This window comes from Zalophus californianus, chromosome 9 (genome assembly GCF_009762305.2).
Source record: "Zalophus californianus isolate mZalCal1 chromosome 9, mZalCal1.pri.v2, whole genome shotgun sequence".
NCBI lineage: Eukaryota > Metazoa > Chordata > Mammalia > Carnivora > Otariidae > Zalophus > Zalophus californianus.
The window spans coordinates 84,140,411-84,165,795 of NC_045603.1; the positions used below are offsets into that span (position 1 = coordinate 84,140,411).

At 40.5% G+C, this 25,385-nt stretch overlaps 1 protein-coding gene across 1 annotated transcript in view; it reads left to right on the top strand.

Moving 5' to 3' along the window:
- The window catches only part of ST8SIA1 (ST8 alpha-N-acetyl-neuraminide alpha-2,8-sialyltransferase 1), a 143,298-nt gene that overhangs the window by 48,830 nt on the left and 69,083 nt on the right, over positions 1 to 25,385 (top strand). The window contains exon 2 of the mRNA XM_027595294.2: positions 4,667 to 4,811. Coding sequence (XP_027451095.1) covers positions 4,667 to 4,811 — 145 coding nt within the window. The remainder of the gene's footprint in view (positions 1 to 4,666; positions 4,812 to 25,385) is intronic.

Consider the following 25,385-nt stretch of genomic DNA (forward strand, 5'->3'; position numbering starts at 1 on the left):
TGGCTTAGTTGATACACAGGGCTTTCATTAGAAGGGGATGAGAACCTGAGTGAGTTTTTAGCAAGTGGCTCCCAGGCTTCATATTTACTTTCTTGATGCAACTATGGCATCATTTGATATGAACTCTGCTGAAGCTTGAATTCGAATAATAAAAAGTATTTAAATTTTGGCTCCGCTACTCAACTTACACTCATCCGAAACTTAATAATCTGCAAATTTAAACCTGAACATAAAAATGGATTTACTGGGGCGCCTGGGTGGCTCAGTTGGTTAAGCGTCTGCCTTCGGTTCAGGTCATGATCCCAGGGGTCCTGGGATCAAGCCCCGCATTGGACTCCCTGCTCGGCGGGAAGCCTGCTTCTCCCTCTCCCACTCCTCCTGCTTGTGTTCCCTCTCTCGCTGTCTCTCTCTGTGTCAAATAAATAAAAATCTTTAAAAAAAATGGATTTACTTTTGCTTTTTTTGACCCTGTGATTTTATTGTCTGCTGCAAAACAGAAGCAAATAATGAGTAGCATCAGTGCAAAGCATGAGAAAGGGGTTGGGGACCAAACTGACTAAAAATGCTAAGAGCTGGTGTATGTCTTCTCTCCAGGATCACTGGCGGGTTGGATGGAGGTAAAATCCAGTATTCAACTGTCAACAGTTTCTTAGTATTTGTGTTGTGTACTCTGATGAAGGAATGTGTCTTGCTGTCTCATACCTCTGTAACAGCTTCCCTGCCTCAGATGACTTGCTTCCTCCTTCTTCCTGCCTGCTCCTCCCAGACTACAAAACTCAGAGCAGGAAATCCTTCCTGGAGCCCCGAGTGTGACTTCATGCCCTCTTCTTTCTGAGCAACCACAGCTGTCTGTGCACATCTGCAGTGGTGCTGGTCACATCCTCCTGCCTTCATAAGTAGTGACTTGCTTGTTGGTTGCCCACCTCTTGAGCTTGTTTTCTGAAGACAGGTCTGGTTTTTAATTCAATTTTTATATTCCAAGCACCTAGCACAGTGTTAGGTGAGGACTCCATAAAAACCATGACTACTGCTTCTACTATGGCTACTCTTACTACTGCTGGTGGTACTATTCCTACCACTGCTGTTGCTGTGATTGCTGCTGTGGCCAGTGCTGCTGGTGAGCTAGTGGCACCCTCCCAGGCCTGGGGAGTGCACAAGCTTTCACACTGTGATCCCTTTTGGGCACCTTCCAGAGAGGGGCATGGCAAGGGACGATGAGGCATGCTGGATGGAGGGAAAGGTTTGAGAGTTATGATAGGAGAAGCACTCCCATATTGCAAATGGTGATATGATTATTACAAATTTGCTATAGCTCTTGGATTTTTAAAAATAATTGTACACATGTGACACTTTCATTTTCTGTTGAATATTTGGTTTTCCCACTGATTGCTCTGACCATGGTGATGCTGTAGGAAGAGACGTAAATTTGAGTCCATCTAACACACATTTTATTAATAATCAAGCAAACACTTATTAACCTAATGAACTTGAACAGGTCTCTTGGCCTGAGCTTCAGTTTCATTACAAGTTTATGATAATGTAATTATCTCTTAGTTTTTTTGAGGATGAAAAGAGGAAACCAATGTGAAAGGGATATATAAGCTGCCAGGCTCTAGACAAAATGAGGTGTTATTATATGGCTGTGGCCAATTTTTCCTGTTTGTAGCACTTTGTACTGAATGGCAAGTTTACTTGGTTTGGAGGTGAGAGCTATGGTCTGGTTGGAAGTACCAGATAATGAGGTTAAAAAAAAAAAAAACCAAAACAAGAAAACTGGGAGCAAAGCCATGCCCCCCCACTTCACTACTTATGTGACTCATGATAAGTTCCTGAAAAAAGAATCTTAAAGCTATTTAGCTCCAAGGTCATTCACTGTGAGGATGAAGTGGAAAAATATCTGTAAAGGTGCTGGGTACATTGCAAGTGCTTGGCCATTGTTTAGAAAGCATTCCTTCAGAAGGGCAGAGAATGGTAAAGGTGAATCAAAAAGGTTCTGAACAGGCAGCATGCAGAGGAAAAAGCCTAACTCGTACTGGTGTGACCTGAGTAAGTCCTGTAATGGCCCTAATTCCATTTTCTCAGATATGAATTGGGAGTAATAATAGTTTCTTAATTATCTCTTAGGGTTATTGTAAAAACTGAAAGTGGTAAAATATCACCCGACGTGTAAAAGTGACTCAAAGATTTAGTTTAGAGTCATGCCTGTGGTAATTCTCCTTATTTCCAAAGATGGCCTTTTTTTACTTATTTTTTTAAATCTTTTTTAAAATTATTATGTTAATCAGCATACATTACATCATTAGTTTTTGATGTAGTGTTCCATGATTCATTGTTTGCGTACAACACCCAGTGCTCCACGCAGAATGTGCCCTCTTTAATACCCATCACCAGGCTAACCCATCCCCCCACCCCCCCTCCCCTCTAGAACCCTCAGTTTGTTTCTCAGAGTCCATCGTCTCATGGTTCGTCTCCCCCTCCGATTCACCCCCTTCATTCTTCCCTTCCTGGTATCTTTTTCTAAGATAGTCTTTTTTAAAAAATAGATTTTATTTATTTATTTGAGAGAGAGAGAGGACATGAGCAGGGGGAAGGGCAGAGGCAGAAGCAGACTCCTTGCTGAGCAGGGAGCCCAATGTGGGGCTTCATCCCTGGACTCCTGGATCATGACCTGAGCTGAGGGCAGATGCTTAATGGACTGAGCCGCCCAGGCGCCCTCCAAAGGCAGTCTGAAGCCATGTCTAATTTTATAGCGATAGAATATAGTGTCTGGGATACTCTTGACAAAATGCAGGCAAGTCAACTGTGTAACTTGACTGCCTCCATTTCAGGCCACCTTTTGGGTGATGAAACAATGAAAAGAATACATGAAGATGAAGGAGGAGAGGAAAGAGGCACAGCTGGTGAGAAATGGAAAGATGATGTCAGAGCAAGAAGTGATGAAAATTCTAGCAATTTTTTTTAAGTAGGCTTCCATGCCCAACACAGGGCTTGAACTCACGACCCTGAGATCAAGACCTGAGTTGCAAGAGTCGGATGCTTAACCAACTGAACAGCCCAGGCGACCTGCAAATTCTAGCAACTTTGATCAGATGAAGGCTTTCTTCCTGAGCCCCTCTCCCCTGTCCTTTCTATGGAAATCCTTGTAAAGAGGAAGCAAACCAAAGCACGTTGGGAAAAGCCCCATGTGGTGGGGAGAGTGCCAGGGCCCCTGCCTGAGGAAGCAGGCTCCGGACACTGACTCAGTGTATTCTTCAGCGAAGTTGGGACTATGTAATAATGACATGTATTGAAATTGTACTGTGTGTGCCACCTGGACATTTTTAGTGAATTCTCAAAAATAATGTCAGGCCAGTTGTGAAGCTGAGATGTTCCCCAGTTATGGAGTTAGTAGGTGGCAGAGTCAGGATTTGAACCCAAGTACTCCACATTACCTCCCCCTTTCAGCTTTAAGCTTCTACACCATGGTGGCCAAAGATGTCTGAGCAAGCAGATCTGTGGGGGCACCACTCAGAAGTGGTTTATGTTAGCAGTTTGTTTTATTGGTCCTTCTAAAGGTAGAGCTGGGGCATAAGCTCTTTTACCCCTGAGAGCTCAGGGAATAAACAGAGTTGGTTTCTGACAGGTTTTTAAATTGAGAAGAATGTAAATATTGGCTTGTAGACTAGTAACAGGGCTTCCATTGGAGGGGCAAGCAGAAGAGTAGCCTGTGAACTAGCCCAGAGGAGTGAGGTGACCCAGGAGACCCTGGTATTTCGGATGCTAAAGGAGTGGGGATCCCTTCTCAAAGGTCACGGTGCTAAACTGTGCCCAGTACTGCTAAGAGGTTAGACCAAACAAGAACCAAAAAGGCCCATGAGATTTACCAGTTAGAACGCAGATGGCTTCACTAGTGTTTGAAATCAAATCACTCATCGGGCGCCTGGGTTGCTCAGTCGTTAGGTGTCTGCCTTCGGCTCAGGTCGTGATCCCAGGATCCTGGGATCGAGTCCCGCATTGGGCTCCCTGCTCTGCGGGAGGCCTACTTCTTCCTCTGCCACTCCCCCTGCTTGTGTTCCTGCTCTTGCTGCATCTCTCTCTGTCAAATAAATAAATCTTAAAAAAAAAAAAAGAAATCAAATCACTCATCTCATTCTGTTTCTATTTAAAAGGATTTGCCCCAGTTGTCGTTCTTTAATTTTGCCCCCAGTTTTGGGGATTGTGGCTTCTTTTGGGCCACTCTGTGCATCCGCTACTTCATACAGCTCATGTAAAGTGCCTTGTCACTGAAATTATCCCCCTGATTGTTAAATCACCATGAAGATACACTTCTGCTGCAGCTGCATAGCTCAACAGTCTCCAGAAGACCCTCCAAATCTTTTCTGGACCAGGTTGTTTAAGTCAATCAACAAATCTGCAATTATAATGATCATGTTTGCCTTCAAACATATTTTAGCTACATCAGAGAGCTAATGTATTTTTTTTAAACTTTTTTTATTAAAAAATATTCCAGTCATGCATTTTGATGGCTGGAAGAGTGAATTAATAGTAGTCTAATCTCCCTGGAGACACAGATGCTTTTGTGAGCTAGCACTGAGGTAAGGCTGCACATCTCGGTGGGAATGACAAGTGAATGAGTCTGCCGCTCGCTTAACCTGCTGTTCTTTTCTCTCTCTATTTTCTCTCCTAGGAAACAGATGGAAGACTGCTGTGACCCCGCCCATCTCTTTGCTATGACTAAAATGAATTCCCCCATGGGGAAGAGCATGTGGTATGATGGGGAGTTTTTATACTCATTCACCATTGACAATTCAACTTATTCTCTCTTCCCCCAGGTTAGTACAGTTTGTTGTTGCCTTTCAATTTAGTTTCCTGTGTATCTTGATATCGTAGGGAAAAGATAATTGAGTTTGCCTAATTAATCAGATCTCCTTCTTTTCATCTCCTTTCTTCTTTTCCTCATTATAAATGTTTTTCTTTATAGCTGTCACCTTTTTTGGTGAAGAAATCACATAATGTTTCCATGCAGGGGCAGAAGTAATAGTTTTCCTAGCCCTTCTGATTTGAGAATATCAGGGCTCATATGAGCCCTTCTCATATGAGACTGAAGGGAGCGAGCAGAGAAGGAAGCAAGATCAGGAATTGTGGAATTCTCGTGTTTTGAGGTTGGCTGTGGAATGATCTTGAAGATTTGCAATACTGGAATGTTTTCTTAGGACTGGTGTTGCTCTCGGGGACTGGGGACCATATGGTCAGAAGTTTGCTTCTTAGAGCTCTTGGATCTTAACCCTGTGGTTAGACACTGTTCTGAAGTGGAGGAGTGGTGGATAGGGAGAGAAAGGATTCCACCACTTTTGAAGTGGTCTCAATCAAGCCTTGTTTACTTAAGGTTTTTCTTCTTGGTTTCCTGTGCAATGAAATCAAATGTTTTACTAAAATATATGCAGTGAAAGGGCAAAGTAGAGAAATCGTTATTTCTAGGGAGCCCTAGTTGGAGAGGGGGATGGTTCTTAGGTGTCATTAGGGAGAAATGGAGAAATGAAGCTTGGCCTCGCCAAGTCTTCAAGCCACTCCTGGTTTGGCCAGATGATCAGGCAGAAAGGGAATCCACAGTTAGAGTTGGCAAACAGAGCTGGACCTTTCGTGTATCTGTATTAATAGCGATGAGTCTTCAAAGGAGGGAGCCGATGAAGCTGAGACACAGGCCCTGCCAAATCCAAAGACACATTCTCTATGAAATAGCCCATCTCTGCTAGTTCATCCCTAGATGTGTTAGTTGAACTTAATGGTCTTAGTGTGTAATGATGTTTTTAAAAAATTTTTTATTTTAAAGTAGGAAAGTAGAAGGTTGAATTCATGGCCATCATCCATGTGTTTTCTCTCTCTTCTCCATTTGCCCTTGGGAAGCTTCTCAGTGTCAAAGGAAATGAGTAAGAATGGTAAAATGTGAGATTGAATTTCTTCTCCATTCCTTACTAACCAAATGCCCCGCTAAGTCACCTAACTCTTCTGAGACTCAGCTTTCTCATCTGTGCAGTGGGGAGAGCAGTACCTGTCCTCCCACCTCACCGAGTTGTGGTCAGGATCAAGGTGGATAATGCATGTCGCTGTACTTTGAAAACACACAAAGCATGATATAATTGTCCTGGTTCATATATCGCATCTTCACATTGAGGAATGAAGGATATGATTGCATTATTCAGGGTTTAAGGCAGGGAAGAGAAATCTTCCTAGGTTTTTTTTAGCAGAAAAATATTTCTTATTGGGAATTAGGTGCTTTAAAAAGCATTAGAAAGAATGGAGAAGTGGTAGTCAAGAGGTGGCTGCTGGAATTACTTAGTTCAAGAATTTACTGCCATAACTGTGGTTAAGAGATCAGAAAACCCCGGCTGCCACTGCTGTTAACATGGTCACAACAGTCTGTGACAGAAACAGGGTCAGGAAGATGGGTTCCTATTCATCTTCTCCTTCCAAATCTCCCTCAAGTGCATCTAATGGGGAAGATTAATTTGCATCTGGAACATTAGTTGCAGAGAAATCCAGGAGGGGCAGTTTTTAAAACATCAAGCTTCAGGGCACCTGGTGGCTCAGTTGGTTAAGCGACTGCCTTCGGCTCAGGTCATGATCCTGGAGTCCCAGGATCGAGTCCCGCATCGGGCTCCCTGCTCGGCAGGGAGTCTGCTTCTCCCTCTAACACTCCCCCCCTCTCATGCTCTCAGTCTCTTATTCTCTCTCTCAAATAAATAAATAAAATCTTTAAAAAAATAAAATAAAATAAGCTTCAGCAGGAAGCTAGGAAAAAGATGGAATAGAGGGTGAACAGGCCAATCCATGGTACCCTTTATGTACAAAACCTAATATCAACTTGCTATGAAGTGAAGAAGAGATAAGGAAGCAATCTTCTTTAAAGCTCATCAAATAGAAACATTTTTAAAGAAATCCAAAATAGTCTTTTTATACACAAGGGTTTTCAGTCATCCCAACTGACTTCTAACTTTGTGCTAGCAAATAGATTTGAAGAAAAGAGATGATTAAAGAAATACAAACTAGCCTCCTATCTTATCTGTCAGGTGCAGCAGTAAGATCGCAGGAAACATTTCCTTTTTAAAGCGTGTGCACATGAATTCTGTGCTTCTTTGTGCTGGTTGCAAGACCAAGGAACCATCCCTGAATAATAAGGAAAAATGTTTTTTCTTAGGAAGCAGAAGTCATTACATCATTGTGTGTGTGCAGTCATGACAAAGAGCTAAACCAATTCAACGAGTAGATTTTTTTTAAAGTTACGCGTGTATTTTTCTGCTGAGATTCTGAAATGACTAATTTATAGAAATCCCGGAAAATCAGTTTGCAGCAATAAAAAGGGTGGTATATATCCCTGTGCCCTCACTTCATTATTATTCCTTAGTGAAATATTCCTACATTGTTATCAGGAAGCTAAGTTACCGGTTAATTGATATGCTTCATTCATATTCCTATGGGAAGAAAGTTGTGTGTGCTAGTCAGGCAGAAAGGCAACTAAGTGGGCTAGGCTCGATGTTGTTGGTTGAACAAAGCATCCCTTCTTTCCCTGAATTTCAGCAAAATAATGCCAAATCACTCATGTTGTAACTCAGATGTATAACTCTACATCACATTTTAAATTATATAGTTTAAACGGTTAATCTTAATTTTATTACACTTTCCTCCTAAATGCTCAATGTATGTTAGCTGTCATCATTATCATTATTCTGTTGCCTACCTTTATCCACTGTTTTTTTTTTTCTTGCTCCTGGGGTTGTTGCCAAGAAGCAATACAAGGTCCTGCATGTATTGTGCAAAGTTAACAGGCCCTGAATCAAGGCTGGAGAGTCCAAGGAGGGTCCAAGGAGAGCCAGTGTGCATTTTATTTATTTATTCACTTATTTATTTATTAAAGGTTTTATTTATTTATTTGACAGAGAGTGCATAAGCAGGGGGAGTGGCAGGCAGAGGGAGGGAGAGAAGGGCTCCTGCTGAGCAAAGAGCCCAATGCAGGACTTGATCCAGGACCCTGGGATCATGACCTGATGCTGAAGGCTTGAGTGGCTTAACTGACTGAGCCACTCAGGCACCCCGCCAGTGATCTTTGAGAGTGCCAGAGTGAATCTCCTTAATTACAATTTTTTCTTTCTTTCTTTCTTCTTCTTTCTTTCTTTCTTTCTTCTTTCTTTCTTTCTTTCTTTCTTTCTTTCTTTCTTTCTTTCTTTCTTTCTTTCTTTCTATCCTTCCTTCCATCCTTCCTTCCTTCCTTCCTTCCTTCCTTCCTTCCTTCCTTCCTTCCTTCCTTCCTTCCTTCTTCTTTCTTTCCCGTTCCTTTCTTTCTTTCTTCTTTTTACTCTCTCTCTCTTCTTTCTTTCTTCTTTCTTTCTTTCTTTCTTTCTTTCTTTCTTTCTTTCTTTCTTTCTTTCTTTCTTTCTTTCTTTCTTTCATTAGTTGTTTCTTATTTGGGACCTCTGTAACTTCCTATAGTGTTATTATCAAATTCATTCAGTTCCACCTCATATACAGTTATCTACATGACTACATATCCACATGTTACAGTTTCTGAAAGTCCTTATCTGCTGATCTCAATACCATCTTGTGAGCTTTTGAGGAACAAGAGTATTATTTCAGTGTTGGTCCTAGTGCAGGATTTCCCACTTGATAGAGATATTCATTTCCAGCTGCTTGTGTTTACCTAGGGCTCCCTGTCTTTATCCTGCCTGGGGTGATCCACTGCAGTGCCCCTGGCTTGAGCAGTTGGAGACCAAGCAGGACATTTTGATGCAGCTATTCCAATGGCTCTATAAATGTATTTTCGTCAAGTATTGGTTGAACATTATTAGGCTTAAAGGGCTGAATTTTAACTCTTACATAGATTTTTCTAGAATATGCAGTGTGTGTGTGTGTGTGTGTGTGTGTGTGTGTTTGGAGGGGACATTGTTTTTTTTACAATATATACTATTTTTATCTTTTTTTAAATTAACATATAATGTATTATTTGTTTCAAGGGTCCAGATCTGTGAATCAACAGTCTTATGCAATTCACAGCGCTCACCATAGCACATACCCTCCCCAATGTCTATCACCCAGCCACCCCATCCCTCCCACCCCCACCACTCCAGCAACCCTCAGTTTGTTTCCTGAGATTAAGAGTCTCTTATAGTTTGTTTCCCTCTCTGGTTTTGTCTTGTTTCATTTTTCTGGAGGGGACGTTGTGATGGTAAGTGTTCCTACTTTGAGAATACTCCCATCTCCTGGATCCCCACTTCCTGCTTTGCCAAAGACTGTCCCTTTTAAGTATGCATGGTCCCATGTGTGTAGATATTACTTAAATAAATACTCTTTTGACCTAAAATGTATTCATGCCCAGAAAAAGCATAAATTTCCTTGGAAATGAGTGAGGGAGCAGCAGGAATGTTAGAAACCACAAGTGTGCAGTTATAATCTGAAAAATATTTCCTTTTGGTGTAATAAAAACACGATCAGCTCACTCTTCTCTTATATTGTGCTGAATCGTCATGTGATATAAATCACAAGCCAGACTAGCCATTTTTTTCTCAGAATATCCACCCAAGGCCATTTGTAAAGAATCACAAAGCATCATTAATGCACCCCAGACACACTCATTTCCAACTCCTCTGGTTGCCATAAGCTCTCTGACGCGTTCCACTTGGCCTGGACCTGCATTTCCCTTGGCCTGTGGGAAACCCAGCAGGACATTCTGAAGTAGTTTTGTCTAAATGGCTTTGTTAAAATGAAAATACATATTTTTTTTTTCCTTTACAGTCATGTGTTTAATAGAATCATCTGAGCTCCTGGATATCCCTGAGTCTCACAGCAATTTTTTTTCCTGCTAATGAAATTTGGATTATACTATTTTTCTATAGCATTTGGTAACTTGTTTTTTTACTTATCAATATTATTGTGATAATTTTTCCAATCACGTACCTTTTTGACTAGAAGGAAACTAAGGGGACTAATGTTTGGTGGGCATAGATCTTTGCCAAGTCTGTGTTAGGTTCATGTTGTCAGGCTTATGTTTGCCTCCTTTATAGTAGAAACTTGGCACAGAAGCTTAGTGGAATAGGGGCTTATTTATCTCCCAAAATAAGGAATTAGCAGGTTGGTAGTTGAGGGTCAGGTGATGGCTATACAGTGCCATCAAGCTCCCAGGCTCCTATCTTGATACTTTAATGTACTTCTTTGATGGCCAAGGGACCTTCCAGTTTGGGTCCAGGATCCCGCTAGGAAGAGGGAGGAAAGAGAAGAGGGAATATGGAACATATTCTGCTGATGTGTCAGTGGTCAGGATTCAATCACGTGGGCATGTCTAGGTGCAAGAGAGGCTGGGAATTTTAGTATTTCAGCTCTAGGCAAATGTGCTACATGTGCTGGCCTATCCTCTCTGCCTCAGTTTCTTCTCATGTTATCTCCTGCTATCGTTATGGCAACAATGTGTGGACGTTCATATGGTCTTCATTTCATGGATGAAACAGACCCAGAAGAGTTAATAACCTTACTCAAGGTTCCAGAGCTGGCAACAGGAAGGGCTGGGACCTGAAACCTGGCCTATCTGATTTCAAAGCTTCCATTGTTTATTATCTTGTTTGTTTTTATTTCCTTAAAAAGACATTGGTTCTGGTGGATTAGTTGTTCATTCTTATCACTCAGTCACCTTGAAACCATTTAAAGGTATTTCACTTCCATTATATGAATATTCTTAGAAGAAGTGGAGAAATTTCTTTTGTAGATACTTGAGAGAGAAACATAAAGTGTAGATATGCAGGTTGTAAGATCCTATACAGTACGGTAGCTTCCCTTTGAAACTAGTTTCCAGTATGGCACTGTAGTTTCCCTTTGACTTTGAGCTCCCTAGTGGTCCCTAATGAAAGGAGAAGTAAGACCAGTTACATTATTTTGATTTCTATTAAGTGGGTTCCTGGACCCAGTTTCAACATGTGTGTGGAGGCTTCCCCACATTACCAAGCAATTCTCAGACACCAGCTGGGTGTCTTCCAATTCAAGTCAGTTCTGACACTATCTACCCAGTGATAACATCACGTTCCATAGACAAAGGTCTCAGTCCCACAAGACCACCTTCTACTTCAGATCCCAGTTGCTAAGTCCATGTTGTTACCTATGCTTCTGACTAAATGGCTACAGATCAGAGGTTCCCATTACCTCTCCCTGAGTTTGATTAATTTGTCAGAACAGCTCACAGAACTCAGAAGATCCGCTTACTCACTATATTACAGATTTACTACAAAGGATATTAAAGGGTACAATCAACTGCCAGATGAAGAAGGGCGATGTCCCAGACAAAGGAGCTTCTGTTCTTGTGACACTTGGGGCCCTTCATGGTGGCAGTTGGAAGTCTTCAAGTCCATCAACCTGGAAGCTCTCTGAACCCCATCCTTTTGGGGTTTTATGGAGGCTTCAATACATAGGCATGATGAAATGATTGACCACTGGTGATTGATCCAACCTCTAGCCCCTTTCCCCTCCCCAGAAATCAGGGGGTGGGATTGAAAGCTCCAGTCCTCTATTCATGGTTGGTTCTCTGGCAACCACTGCCACCCTTAGGTGCTTTCCAAAAGTCACCTCATTAAACCTTGTTGTGGAAAGAGGCTTGTTATGAATAACAAGATATCCATTTCATCTTTATAATTCTGAACGGATTTCAGGAACTGAGGGCAAGAGACCAAATATTATGATAACAGGTGCTACCAATGCTCTTATCTCTCAGGAGATTCCAAGGGTTTTGGGAACTGTGAGCCAGGAACTGTGAATGAAGACCAAATGTATATGAGAAATGTTTTTTGATCATCTGAATGATGAAATATATATATATTTCTTATAAACCACAATGTTGCATCTATAATAGAGAAATCCAGGTTCTCAAAGGGAAGCAAGTTAATCTTTGCACATTGCTTCTTTATTAGAGGAATCATTTTCAGATCATTTACTCTATTGCTCTTGGTCAGGTGCCAACATGAGAGAACTGTGTAGGGAATGGAATTTAAAGATCTGGGTTCTAGACCTGTCCTTCATATGATGACATTTATGATTCCTGACAAATCATGTACCTGTTGTCAGCCTGAATTTTATTCAATTCAGGACTAAAAATACCTGGTCTTCATATTTCAGTGTTATGAGAAATCAAGTTAAAATGAGATTATGGATGTAAAAGTGCTTTGTATGAAGGCGCTATACAAACATCTAATACTGTTACTGTTATTATCTGCTAAAGCTTTTATGGCATGCAAGCATTTCTTTGGCATTTTGGTAATACTAGAAACCAATGGAAAAAAAAAAAAAACCACTACTAGAAAAGGAGTGAAGTTAATTTTCCAGTCCGGTGAGTAGTAAGAAGAGATAAATCTGTTGAGTCGGGGACTTAGGGAAATATAAAGTAGTAATGGAGAATGCTACAGACTCTACCAGTTGTACTTTTGTGTCATTATAGTTGGATAATAATTATGATAAACTGAAAGTGCAGTATGAGATAAGTTATTTCATTTTTAGTGAATTAAGATCGTGTATCTAAATGAATTCATAGCCAGTATTCTTCAAATTGCTGTGTAACTGAGGAGATGAGGAGAGTGGATCGTCACAGGACGTCTAAATATCTGTTACCTTTGTAGGAAAGGAAAGCGAAGGATTAGAAGTGAGGTTGTACATCATGGAGTTGCCCCACAGTGGAGCTGAAGGGTAAACTAAGTTTCCTTCTTTTGCAAACGTAGAAATAATTACAAATTAAGACCTTGCTCTAGTGAACATTCACAGATTTTCTACGGTTGAGAACAAAATGAAAATTAAATGTAAGGTGCATTGTGCCAAGGTGCAGAACCTTTCTAAAATATTTGACAGTGTGCAAAATTTAGTACAAAGATTGATTATGGCTCAGGCTTCTAGCTTCCTGGGAACAATTGAAAAGGATGCATGATGCCAATTACCACTGAGTCAAATCTCATTCCGTAGGTCTGATGGGAGTGATAACTTTTTTCAGGAGGTGTGATTGTTCCATATAACATTTTCTTCTTAGCTTTGGTGACATGACAGGGTTTTCCTGTAGAAAAAGCTTGTATATCCTTTTTTTTCTTTTTTCCAATTGGTTTCTTCATCTTTGTCCTTCTTATAGGCAAAGGCCCAGCTGTAGAAGGGAATTTCCATCCGATTTTGCTTTAGTTTTGAGCATCTGAATGCCAGTAGGCCTCTCTTTCATTTCTGCTATTGATATGTTTATATGCACTTCTTAATTATATTAGACTTTTTTTTTTTTTAAGATTTTGTTTACTTATTTGACAGAGAGAGAGCGAGCACAAGCAGGGAGAATGGCAGAGGGAGAGGGAGAAGCAGGCTCCCCGCTGAGCAGGGAGCCCGGCTCGGGACTCGATCCCAGCACCCTGGGATCATGACCTGAGCCAAAGGCAGATGCTTAACTAACTGAGCCACCCAGGTGCCCTATATTAGAAATCTCTTAAATGCATAAAGGTGCATTTGATTAACTTAGAGAGAGGTATCATATCAACACTGACTTTCTCTGGCTTAATTAATTTGGTCAGGGAATGAAAAGATACCAGTGAGTACAGAGAACATTTTCTTAATGTTTGTATTTGTTCAAATCAATTCACTCTCTATTCTACTAATTGGCCTGTAATTTTCACATGGAAGATAGCACAGTATGCTTGTCATCCCTCATGGCCTGACTGGTCATATCCTGTGATCTGTAGGGTTCTGAACTTCTGTGTTGATTTGCCCAACAGGATGGGGGAATTGGTGGGGTGAGGATAGCAGTGGACTTCAAGTTCCCACCCTCTAGTCTGGAGATTTTAGTAACTGGCAAGCTTCTAAGAGGTAGTGGCCAGAAGAAGGCAGGACCCCACCCTTCTAGAGGCCTTGGGAATGGATCATTTAGTCAAGACAGACACTCAAGGGAACAAGGTGGGGGTCCCCAGCATTGGCTTCATAATTAGGGACTGTTTTTGAGAACAGGCTGAAGCACAGTTCTGGGACTGTGTGTGAGCTCGGCACTGATTATCTGGAAGGGCACCCTGAGGCTGTGTTTTGAAAATAAGATGGAAGCCAAGTCCCCAGAGCTACACCTCAAGGTCCAGGCTAGAAGACCAAAGGCATAACTTGGTGGTGATTTCCACAGCTGTGGCTGACCACTAGCCAAACCATTCCCCTAATGGCCAGGATTGATCCACATTTCCCTGGGCTCAGGCTGAACATGCAGTGGCCCCAGATGTGGGTTTAGGATGTATATAGAGGCTGAGAATGAAGCCTGATAAAGCAGAATTTTTCAGACAAACGTAAGGTTTTCTCCTATGCCTAGCTCTGTGGAGACTGACAGAACAGAGGGAGCAGCAGCTAAGTAAAGGAGAGAATCTAGGCGGATTGTTAATTAAGACATTGTATTGGCGGCTTGTCAGAAAAATAGGTGAGAGGATAATTGTGGTGGAGAAATGTAGGTGGTGAGAGGGTGGGGGTGTGGGTCACTTCTGCTGACTGTAAAGGAAACAGTGTGCTTTTGGGGGATAACCAACTTTTTATATTCTGAAAACCCCCCTTTTTTAAAAAAAAAAAGATTTATTATTTTAAAGAGAGAGAGCATGCATGAGCAGGGGAAGGGAAGAGGGAGAGGGAGAGAGAGAATCTCAAGCAGACTCCCCACCGGGCATGGCGCCCCACGTGGGGCTTGATCTCACAACCTTGAGATCACGACCAGAGCCGAAATCAAGAGTCGAACGCTTAACTGACTGAGACACCCAGGTGCCTCTATTCTGAAAACTCTTATGCATAGGATTTTTTCCCCCTTAAATGCTATTTTTTTCCTATCTACCCAGCCTTAGAGTTTTAGCTCTTTGCTAAGAAAAAAGAAAAGGTGCTGAGAAAAAGGCAATTGCAAATCAAATTTATACCATAATCTTTTTATCTGGGGTGTTTCTGCTACTAATAAAGCACTGGGCTAACAGCTGCTTGTAAAATATACATAATCTAATAATTTTTGCTTAAATTTTCTTTTCCTAGGGTTCTGATTTTATACACATTTTGGGTCTAATCAACGGTTCAGATAATAGCCCTATATTCTCCAAGTATTGTTAATTCCGAAGCCATAACTTAAATTTGCCAGTTGTTTCTTTTTGTTGGAACCTGACATAGACTTTGACAGCAGCACGGCAGGGTCAACAAGAACTGAAATGACTATGGTTCACAGGTCTTCTAGGTGACTGAGACGGGGGGTGCAGGGAGTTTTCCTTAAATCCAAAGGTGTGTGTGTTAGTGAACTCAGGAAAAAATACAGTGCTTCTATAGTGACCCATGAAATTTAGAACAAATCAAGAATCTACAAATAAAGTCAGAGTTCAAAACTAAATGTAAAAATAAGGCTTTGAAGCATCCGAAATTCCCTTTCACATTTGTTGGACTTACCACCTACAGGAATATGCCCTGCTGCCAGCAAAACTGCTTTTCCTAAAATTTTGATGATTCTATATAGAACAAATGTTCAACCATTCCTTCAGGTATTTATTGAGCAACTGCTACTGGGTGCTAATACTGTGCTAGTTCCTGGGGAAATAATGGTAAAAATGGAGTGAAAACAGACTCAGTCCCTTCTCCCATTGGGTGCTATCTTCAGTGGCCCATAGGTTCCCTGCCTTTCACATGTTCAGAATTCCGCTCCTGCCCTCTCCGTTCCTTCCTCATTTCTCTGTCCAGGTCGTGACCCGTCCAGTCACTTAAGCTGGACACCTGGGTCTTAAGCTTGAATCCATCCTCCATACTAACCACTATCCAAGTCCAATTTTATTTTGTAATTATCTCTTGAATTTATCCCCTCTTTTCTTCTCTACCGCTGGTGAGTTCAGTGTTAGGTGGACTAATTCGAGAACTCTCTAATAGTTTCACTACTATGAACTTGCCTCCCTGCGATATCCTTCGCCCTGCTGCCAGCATTATCATTATAAAATGTAAATCTGTTCACTTCTCACTGCCCACGATGAAGCAAGAGGAAATGGCCCACACAACACACTCACCAAGCTTGTGGGAGCAGTTTTTAACTGGAGAAAACTCATGGAGAAGGATTAAGTAGCAGCCTAGCAGATACCCTGTTATCTGATACATCAGATAATCTGTGCCTTTTTAGGATTAGAAATGATGAAATTCTAGATGTTCTAGACTCTAGGAAAGGGAACCTGAAGTGAGCCAGGCTTTTTAGTTGTCTAATTAGGAATAGATGCACTAACCCCTTCCCTGGTGTGGTTCAAAGACTGTGTGATATAATAGTACTAGAATAGTAATAGAACCTTGTCTTGGCCTGATTCATCAGCTCAGTGTTCATGGGTAATGGAAAGTCCTCTGTTAGCCATGACTGGCAGCCTAGGGGACAAACCTTGCAGATGCAAATGACATAGCTTGACCAGGAGAGGATGTATCCATCAGCTCATGGTTGGACAAGAGCTGTCCTCTTTCCAGGGATCCTGCTGTTGACCATCTTTATGTCTGTAAAACCTTCCCAGTTCCCTCTCCTAAATCTCTATTACCCTGCCATCTTAATTTAAAATCTGTTCTTTTTAAACCCCCGTAATTTGTATATCTCTGGGTTACTGTACTGTTGAATAACAATTATTTGTTCACATGCTTTCTGCTTAGCCGACTGAGCCCCTCGAGGGCAGAACCTTGACAGTTGCCTGGCACATAGCATAGCAGGTGGTAAATGAAAATGTGCTGAATGAGCAATAGAAAGGATGTCTAATCTTTCAAACCTTTGCAACCACATGCGTCAGCCCCAATTCTTTGCAAGGAGGCGTTCCTCACTAAATGACCCAGGATCAGTTGCTCCTAGGCAACAGCGTTAGAAGAAGGGGGGGGTCTGGTGATAACAGTAATGCAGAGTGTTGGATGGTGTGTCCATAGTCACCCTGTTGGTGCTCAGAACTTCATCTTAATCTTGAGATGACAAGGTCATACGGCTTTAAAGTTAAGCCACAGCTTTGGTGCTGGATATGTAGTTACTTTGCTTTTGTTTTGCTATTCTTACTCACTTTTAAAACATATATTTTTTTATTTTTTATTTTATTTACTTATTTTTTGATGAGGGTTTATTTATGTATTGTAGTTTCAAGTTTTTATTTAAATTCCAATTAGTTAACATGTAGTGTAATATTAATTTCAGGAGTAGAATTTAGTGATTCATCACTTATCATATAACACCCTGTACTCATCACAAGTTCCCTCCTTAATCCCCATCACCCATTAACCCATCCCCCTGCCCACCTCCCTCCAGCAACCCTCAGTTTGTTCTCTATAGTTAAGAGTCTGTTTTATGGTTTTCCTCTCTCTTTTCTTGTTTCCCTATGTTCATCCGTTTCATTTCTTGAATTTCACATATGAATGAAATAATATGGTATTTGTCTTTCTCTAACTGACTTATTTTGCTTAGCATAATACACTCTAGCTCCATCCATGTCGTTGCAAATGGCAAGATTTCATTCTTTTTTAGGGCTGAGTAATATTCCTGTGTGTGTGTATGTGTGTGTGTGTGTGTGTGTGTGTGTGCGCATGCACGCACGCTCACGTACACCACATCTTCTTTATTCATCAGTTGATGGACATTTGGGCTCTTTCTGTAGTTTGGCTATTGTTGATAATGCTGCTCTAAACATTGGGGTGCATGTGTCCCTTCAAATCAGTATTTTTGTATTCTTTGGGTAAATACCTAGTAGTGCGATTGCTGGATCATAGGGAAGGCATATATTATTAAGAAGTTGTTATTGAGGGACGCCTCAGTGGCTCAGTCAGTTAAGTGTCTGCCTTCAGCTCAGGTCATGATCCCAGGGTCCTGGGGTCGAGTCCCGCATCAGGCTCCTTGCTCAGTGGGGAGCCTGCTTCTCCCTCTGCCTGCCTGCTCCCCAACCCCCCCCCCCCGCTTGTGTTCTCTAATAAATAAATAAATAAAATCTTTTTAAAAAAAGAAATTGTTATTGAATAGAGCTGAAGGACATTTTGAAGTTTGTGAAGATCATTTCTTTCTCTTTCTGATATCTATTTCTTTTTTTTCCCCATTGCCTCCATCCACCATCCTATTCCAGATGACAATGACCTCTTGCTTGGAATTTTGCAATAGTCTCTTACTGGCCTTCTTGTATCTAATCTGGCTTCCTCTCCGGTCCATTTCCACACTGTAGCCTGAGTTATTGTTTTAAAATGCAAATCAGATAATGCCATCACTTTGCTTAAAACCCTTCATTAGCTTCCCCTTGATTTCACCATAAGACTAGCTCCTTACCGCCCACAGGGCTCTTCCTGATCTGGTCCCTGCCTGTGGCTCCAGCATGCAATTCCACAGTGTTCCTCTCACCTCTTACACTCTGTCTTGTCTTCTTTCACCTCCTCAGAAACACTAGACACTCTCTTTCTCTAGAGGTTTTCAATGCACCGTCTCTTTTTCTGGGAGACTCTTGTCTACTTTTACCCGGTTCACTTATGTTAATCCCTTAGATCCTGTTTGAGTATCATTTCCTCCAAGGGGCCTTCCTCCCAAGCACCAGGAACCTCTCATTTGCAACTTTGTAGTCACTTGTTTAAGTATCTGATTCAAGGTTCTGTCTGTCTGTCTGTCTCTCTCTCTCACTAGCTGGGAAGCTCCCCAGGAACAGTGTTTAATCTGGGAGGTTAATACCTGGGACATACAGAGATTCCTTAAATTTTAGTGGAATGAATGAATGAAAGAAAGAGAGAGAGAGGAAGGAAGGAAGAAAGGGGCTGCTTGGTTTTGCTATAAAATCACCGGCTGTAATTCTGGTAGACCCCACACCCTACGTTTTGGTATAAATATAGAGAGACTTGGAGTGGAAGGGAAAAACCCCCACATTGGAAGCAATCTGTTTTGGGAAACTGAGAAGGACTGTCTCAGACTGGGCCTTAAGAGAAGACTGTGGAGACGGTCTAATAGCGTTACAGTGAGCTGCCTTTGTTACTGCAGCTATGTTTTGCCCATGTGTGGTTATTTATCAATACCAGCCCGAGGTACTGCAGTGAAATCAATCTTATGAGACACCACAGTGGAGAAATTGCTGCCCTTTCGGAAGATTTAAAATCATCATCAGAGATGTCAACTTGGCCAGTCTCTGCCCTCTGTCCAATGAGAAATAAATGGTGGAAGCAGGGATGGAGCCAAGAGCGGGGTGACTTCTGGGTCTCCTCCCTATCGTGAGCTGGCGCCCCCCCAAGCTCCAGGCCCCTGTGTTGAGGCCATGGTGCTCTCTGTTTTCCTCAGTCTTTCAACCATCAGATATTCCTGCACCAATTTCCCTACAAAATGAATGTGTGGGATTTGTATTTTGAAATCATGGATATTATAACACCCCACCATCTTTTAAATTAACATACTTGCTTCCCTGCTTGTTTTCACGTTATCTTGGCTCAGCTACTGAAGGAAAACATTTTTTAGTCTTTGTAGCACTGTGAGCCAATAGGTATAGGAAACAAGCCAATCATATGGCTTCCAAACAACCTCTTGCCAGAGGCAGTAATAATTTTTTAACCTCTTGAAATTTAGAGAGGAAAAAAAAATTTACAGCCAGATTATAGACACTAGACTCGTGTAGGCATTGGAACAATCATCCTTTGACTTGAAAACTTCGTGACTGTTCTAGAAATTAGTAAAGGACATAAATTAATCCTCTAGAACTTCCTTTTTTTTACATTGTAATCACATTTCATGGAAATAGTCTTGTAACAGAAAGAGTGAAATGCTCTGCAGTATTCAGAAGGAAGAATGGAACAGGTCAAAAATTAAAAGTAAATGATAATCATTAAATTTTTAAGGCATTTTGTAATGTTGCTGACCTTTTCTATAATGAACAAATAGAGGCAAGGAAAGATTTAGAAGACGAAGATTTATGTTTAGGGAAATAAATAGTGGTAAGGATTTATAAGATATGAGGTAGATAAAGTAAGGGCTAGGAAACTGTTGGTAAAAGGCAAACTATTATTTAAATAAAAATAGTGGCAACAAAATGTCATAGATAATGTCATGTCCTTAAAAAGAGAGTGCCTGAAGGAAACACAAATTTTGTGTTTTAGGTTGTATTATACCATGGGAGTCTTGGTGAATCATGTTTCCAGATGGTTGAGAGCAGCTGTAAGCAGAACAGTGGAGGGGGGTATATAGTGAATGGAGACGGGCAGATGTGGGGAAGAGGGCACTGAAAAAATCTAGAAAACCAGGAAAGAGATCAGAGCAATATGGTTATTGGAGCTTTCATACTTTAAAGTTATTAATAGCTAATATTTACTGAGTGATTTCTAAATGCCAGGCTTGGCACTTTTTATAATTATCCCTTATTTAATTCTCTTAATGCCTCCATGGAGGTAGTTTCTTTTATTTACCCTCATTTTAGAAGAAGAGAAAGCTGAGGCTAACAAAAGTTCAGTAACCATCCTAAGGTCACATGGTTAGTAAGTGGCAGAATCTCTGACTATATAATTTGTATGCTTAACCGTATGTCCTCCATGACTTGAGATCTATTTCCACGACCTGGGCACTTAGAAGATGACTGACAAATGATTTGATGTATTATGTTATGTGTATAAATATGGAGTCTGTTTTGTTATTGTTCCATCTGCAAAGTGTTCTTCAATTAAGATGTGCTTGAGAAGTTCTGAGGATTAGATTGGCCAACCCCGAACTTTCTATTGCCAGTGCTTCCTTGGGGCTTGGCATTATGTTTAGTACACTTGAAAGGAAATCATTCTAACCTCAAAAATCACCCTGTGAATGTACATTTTTTTCTCACTGGTCAATTATGGGATATGTGAGCCAAATGGTCCATCAAAGCCACTGCTGTCAGAACAATGAAAGCTTCATTTACTTGAGAATCCTACTCGTAAGTGCAAAAAAGAAAAAGGAAATCTCTGTATGCATGGGAAATGTAGACATCATGGGCTTACCCGATAGTATGTGAAAGGCTACCAAAATTCCAAGAGGAACAGGGTGTCTAGGAAGAATGGATGCAAGTGAATATGGCCAAATAAATTGATAAAAAGATATTTAAAATTTTTTATTGTTTTAATTTTAATTCCAGTATAGTTAACTTACAGAGTTATATTAGTTTCAGGTGTACCATATAGTGATTCAGCTATTCTGTACATTACTCAGTGCTCATCATGAGACGTGTACTCTTAACCCCCTTCACTTATTTCACCCATCCGTCACACTGTCTCCCCTTTGGTAACCATCTGTTTGTTCTCTAGAGTTAAGTCTGTTTTTTGGTTTTTTTTTTTACTTTTTTTTTAATATAAAAAAATAAGTAAACCAAATGCTATAGGCTAGTGCTGCTATGGGGGCCTGTAACACTCGGGGGTAGGCCCACTCTCCGAAGAGAGCAGTCGGGGGGGCGCAAGCCACCTTCCCCACTGGCCTTCCCGCCGTCCTGGAGCCGGTTGCGGCACAGTGCCGTCTTTTTACGTTTTTTTCCTTTGTTTCTTTGGTTTGTTTCTTAAATTCCACATAAGAGTGAAATCATATGGTATTTGTCTTCTCTGACTAACTCATTTCACTTAGCATTATCCTGTCTAGCTCCATCCGTGTTGTTGCAAATGGCAAGATTTCATTCTTTTTGATGGCTGAGTAACATTCATTGTGTATATATACCACTTTTCTTTATCCATTCATCTATTGATGGACACTTGGGCTGCTTCCATAATTTGGCTACTGTAAACAATGCTACAATAAATATAGGGAGGCATATATCCTTTGAATTAGTGTTTTTGTATTCTTTGGTAAATCCCAGTAATGGGATTACTGGATTTAAGGTAGTTCTATTTTTATTTTTTTGAGGACCCTCCATACTGTTTTCCAGTGAGGGCTGCACCAGTTTGCATTCCCACCAACAGTGCATGAGGGTTCCATTTTCTCCACATCCTTGTCAACCATTTGTTGTTTCTTGTGTTTTTGATTTTAGTCATTCTGACAGGTATAAGGTGATATCTCATTGTAGTTGTGATTTGCATTTCCCTGATAATGAGTGATGATGAGGCATCTTTATGTTAGCCATCTGTATGTCTTCTTTGGAAATACGTCTATTCATGTCTTCTGCCCATTTTTCAATTGGATTATTTGTTTTTTGGTGTTGAGTTGTATAAATTCTTTACATATTTTGGATGCTGACCCTTTATTGGATATGTCATTTGCAATATCTTTTATTCAGTAGATTGTCTTAGTTTTGTTGAGTGTTCCCTTCACTGTGCAGAAGCTTTTTATTTTGATGTAGTCCCAATAGTTTATTTTTGCTTTTATTCACTTGCCTCAGGAGACATATTTAGAGAAATGTTGCTATGGTTGATGTCAGAGAAATTACTGCCTGTCCTCTCTTTTAGGATTTTTATGGTTTCAGGTCTCACATTTAGGTCCTTAATCCATTTTGAGTTTGTTTTTGTGTATGGTGTAAGAAAGTGGTCCAGTTTCATTCTTCTGCATGTAGCTGTCCAGTTTTCCCAGCACTGTTTGTTGAAGAGACTGTCTTTTTTCCATTGCATATTCCTGCCTCTTTTGTCAAAGGAAAAAAGATATTTTAATGACCTTTCAAAGATGTTTTAATTCACTAATTATTATCCTACATATAAATAAGCAATAATATAAACTGCTTAAAACTATTATGCTATGAGAAATAAGTCAGAGAAAGACAAATACCATATTATTTCACTCACAGGTGGATTTTAAGAAAAAGCATTTTTATTTTAAATTAGAAATAATAAAGTTTAACTAATTCAGTCTCTAAATATGTAATATTATAGATAAAATGTTTAAGCAATATTAATGAAAATCAAATATATTAGAGAAAACAAAATATTAAAGAGTGGTTCATTATATTTTGGTAATTTGATAAGGGTTTTGTGGGTACACTCTAAAGCTGTAGTTTACCAAGAACTTACAATGTTCCAGGCTTTTTGCTATGTGTTTTATATGTATTATCATATATATTTTATTGTTTCCATTTTACAGGTAGAAACGGAAGCTGAGACCTGTTAAGTGACCTGTTCAGATCTCCCAGCTAGCAACTAGTTCCAAGCTGAGATTCCAAACTGAGTCAGAGTTTGCACTCTGACCTGTTGAACCAAACTCCTAATTTACCCACTTAAGCCGCATTGCCTTTCCTCTCAGGTTATAATATCATAGAATGATTACAGCACACTAAAGTTCTCCCCTGGTATGTCTGAAATAGCTGGCATAGTACATACAGAGATTCCATTGTGTTTTTCTTATGGAAATGGATGAAGGTATACTCAGCCCGCTTTTATGATAGGACCCAAGTTGTTTCAAGGTCGCTAGATAGGGAGAGTGAGACATAGGTGCTCTCAGGCACAAGAGGTGCCAGTGAACCTGGTATAGTTTTTTGGTAAGTAGTTCAGCAATGTGGATCTGAGGCCCTTAAATATGTGCTTATATCTGACCCAGCAATTCCACATCTAAGGATTTATTTAAGGAAATAACTGGACAATGTTCAAGATTACATGTGTCAGGTCAGTGACAGCATGAGGAATCTATGTGGATGGGTAGGGACAGCATTCTTGTTGAGAGGTGGTCTTTTTTTTTTTTAAGATTTTATTTATTTATTTGAGAGAAAGAGTGAGCGAGGGAGAGCACACGGCGGGGAGGGGCAGAAGAGAAGCAGACTCCCCACTGAGCAGGGAGCCTGATGTGGGACTTGATACCAGGATCCTGGGATCATAACCTGAGCCGAAGGCAAATGCTTAACTGACTGAGCTACCCAGGCGCTGGAGAGGTGGTCTTGAAGAGGCTCTTGCCCAGTGCTGTAATAAAATTAGGCAAGCTTTATTTTTGTCCAAGGGAAAATAGAGTGGGTTGTCCTTCCTTCCCTATTCACCTTCCTGGATTTGCCACAATTCAAAGATGTTTATGGCAGCATTGTTTAACATAGTGACAAATTGGGAACAACCTAAAATATATACAGTAAGGAATGGTTTAAATATTGAATCACCTATCCAGTGAAATAGTACACTGGCATTAAAATAATGATGGAAAGATTGTCCATAATATCATGTTAAACAGCATGAGTAAGATGATCCCATTTTAGTTAGAAAGGTAACAAACAACTGTTTAGGATGAGAGGTCTCAGTCATCGAGGGCTGAGAAATCACTGTGGGTAATATCTGAGTTATCTCTTAAATGTTATTTTGAACTGAAATTAGGGAGACTTCAAAAATGCTGGTGGTCTGTCTTCTGTCTCTTAGAATCATGAATTTTCACCAAACTGCCTTATAAAAAAAGGACCTATTATTTCATTTGGGGCCTGGCAAGAAGAGAATCTTTCCCCATCTTGGCTAAAGTTCCTTAAAACATGTATTTTTCTGAAGAAGATTTATACTTCTCTTTAACCTCCCATCCTGAATAACATATAAGATGCCTAAGACCCTGCCTGGATTCTAGAGCTTAAAATGCAAACTGGCTACAAGCAAGCCAAGTGTGGCTCTCAAATGTATTTTATTCAGCCTTTACAATTAGAAAAAATTATTTAAAATATATTGCCAACATTAAAACTAGGAGATTTTCACATAGAATTTAGTAGCACTTGGATAAAAAATTAAAATATCTGGCAGCACTGGGTCCTATGCCCATCAATAGGGTCTGGGCAGTTCCTGATCTTTTTGGTTTTGTCATGTATCCTTTGTTTACCACAGTACTTAGCATTCCCTATTGCCTTCCATGAACTCCTCTTATGCTCCTTGCCTGGATTCTGTAGGCATTTGATTTTGGAACTCCTGTGTGCTAGACTGTGTTAGCTCAGATGTGTATCCTTAACCTTTACACCAGTGGTCTGAAATTGTTAACAGATTTGCTTCATTTGCTTATATTCCTGGCATTTCTGGATCAATCAATCAATTAATCAAAACATCTTTGTACTTACTATGGCCACTATATAATGTCAGAGGTTAAGATTTACAAGACATGATTTATACCTTTGAGCAACTTATTCTCCACTTGTGGGGGATGAGTGTATACACAAAATACAAATAGTAGGTAGCGAATAGTACTAAATGCTAAGTGTCTAGAGTGTCAGTTAAAGGGAGTGATATTGCTGTAGGGTTCTTTTTGTGACAGTGGGTAGGATTGTGGATGCTGATCCCTGAAGATAAGGTTGGTCAGGGAAAGTTCTGGAGAAGGAAGACATTAGGTTGTATTTGAGAGTTGGTAGGATCTGGTGGGTTACAGACTTCACTGTTCACATGAATTGTTTTAGGGAACTTCAGCTTCTCCAACTCTACCCAGAGCTGAAGTGGGACCAAGAATATGTATCTTTTCTATGCATTTAGGTGATTCTGTTATATGTGGGCCACATGATAAAAAAGGGGGGAGAAGATGACTCAAGTAGATAGGGTAA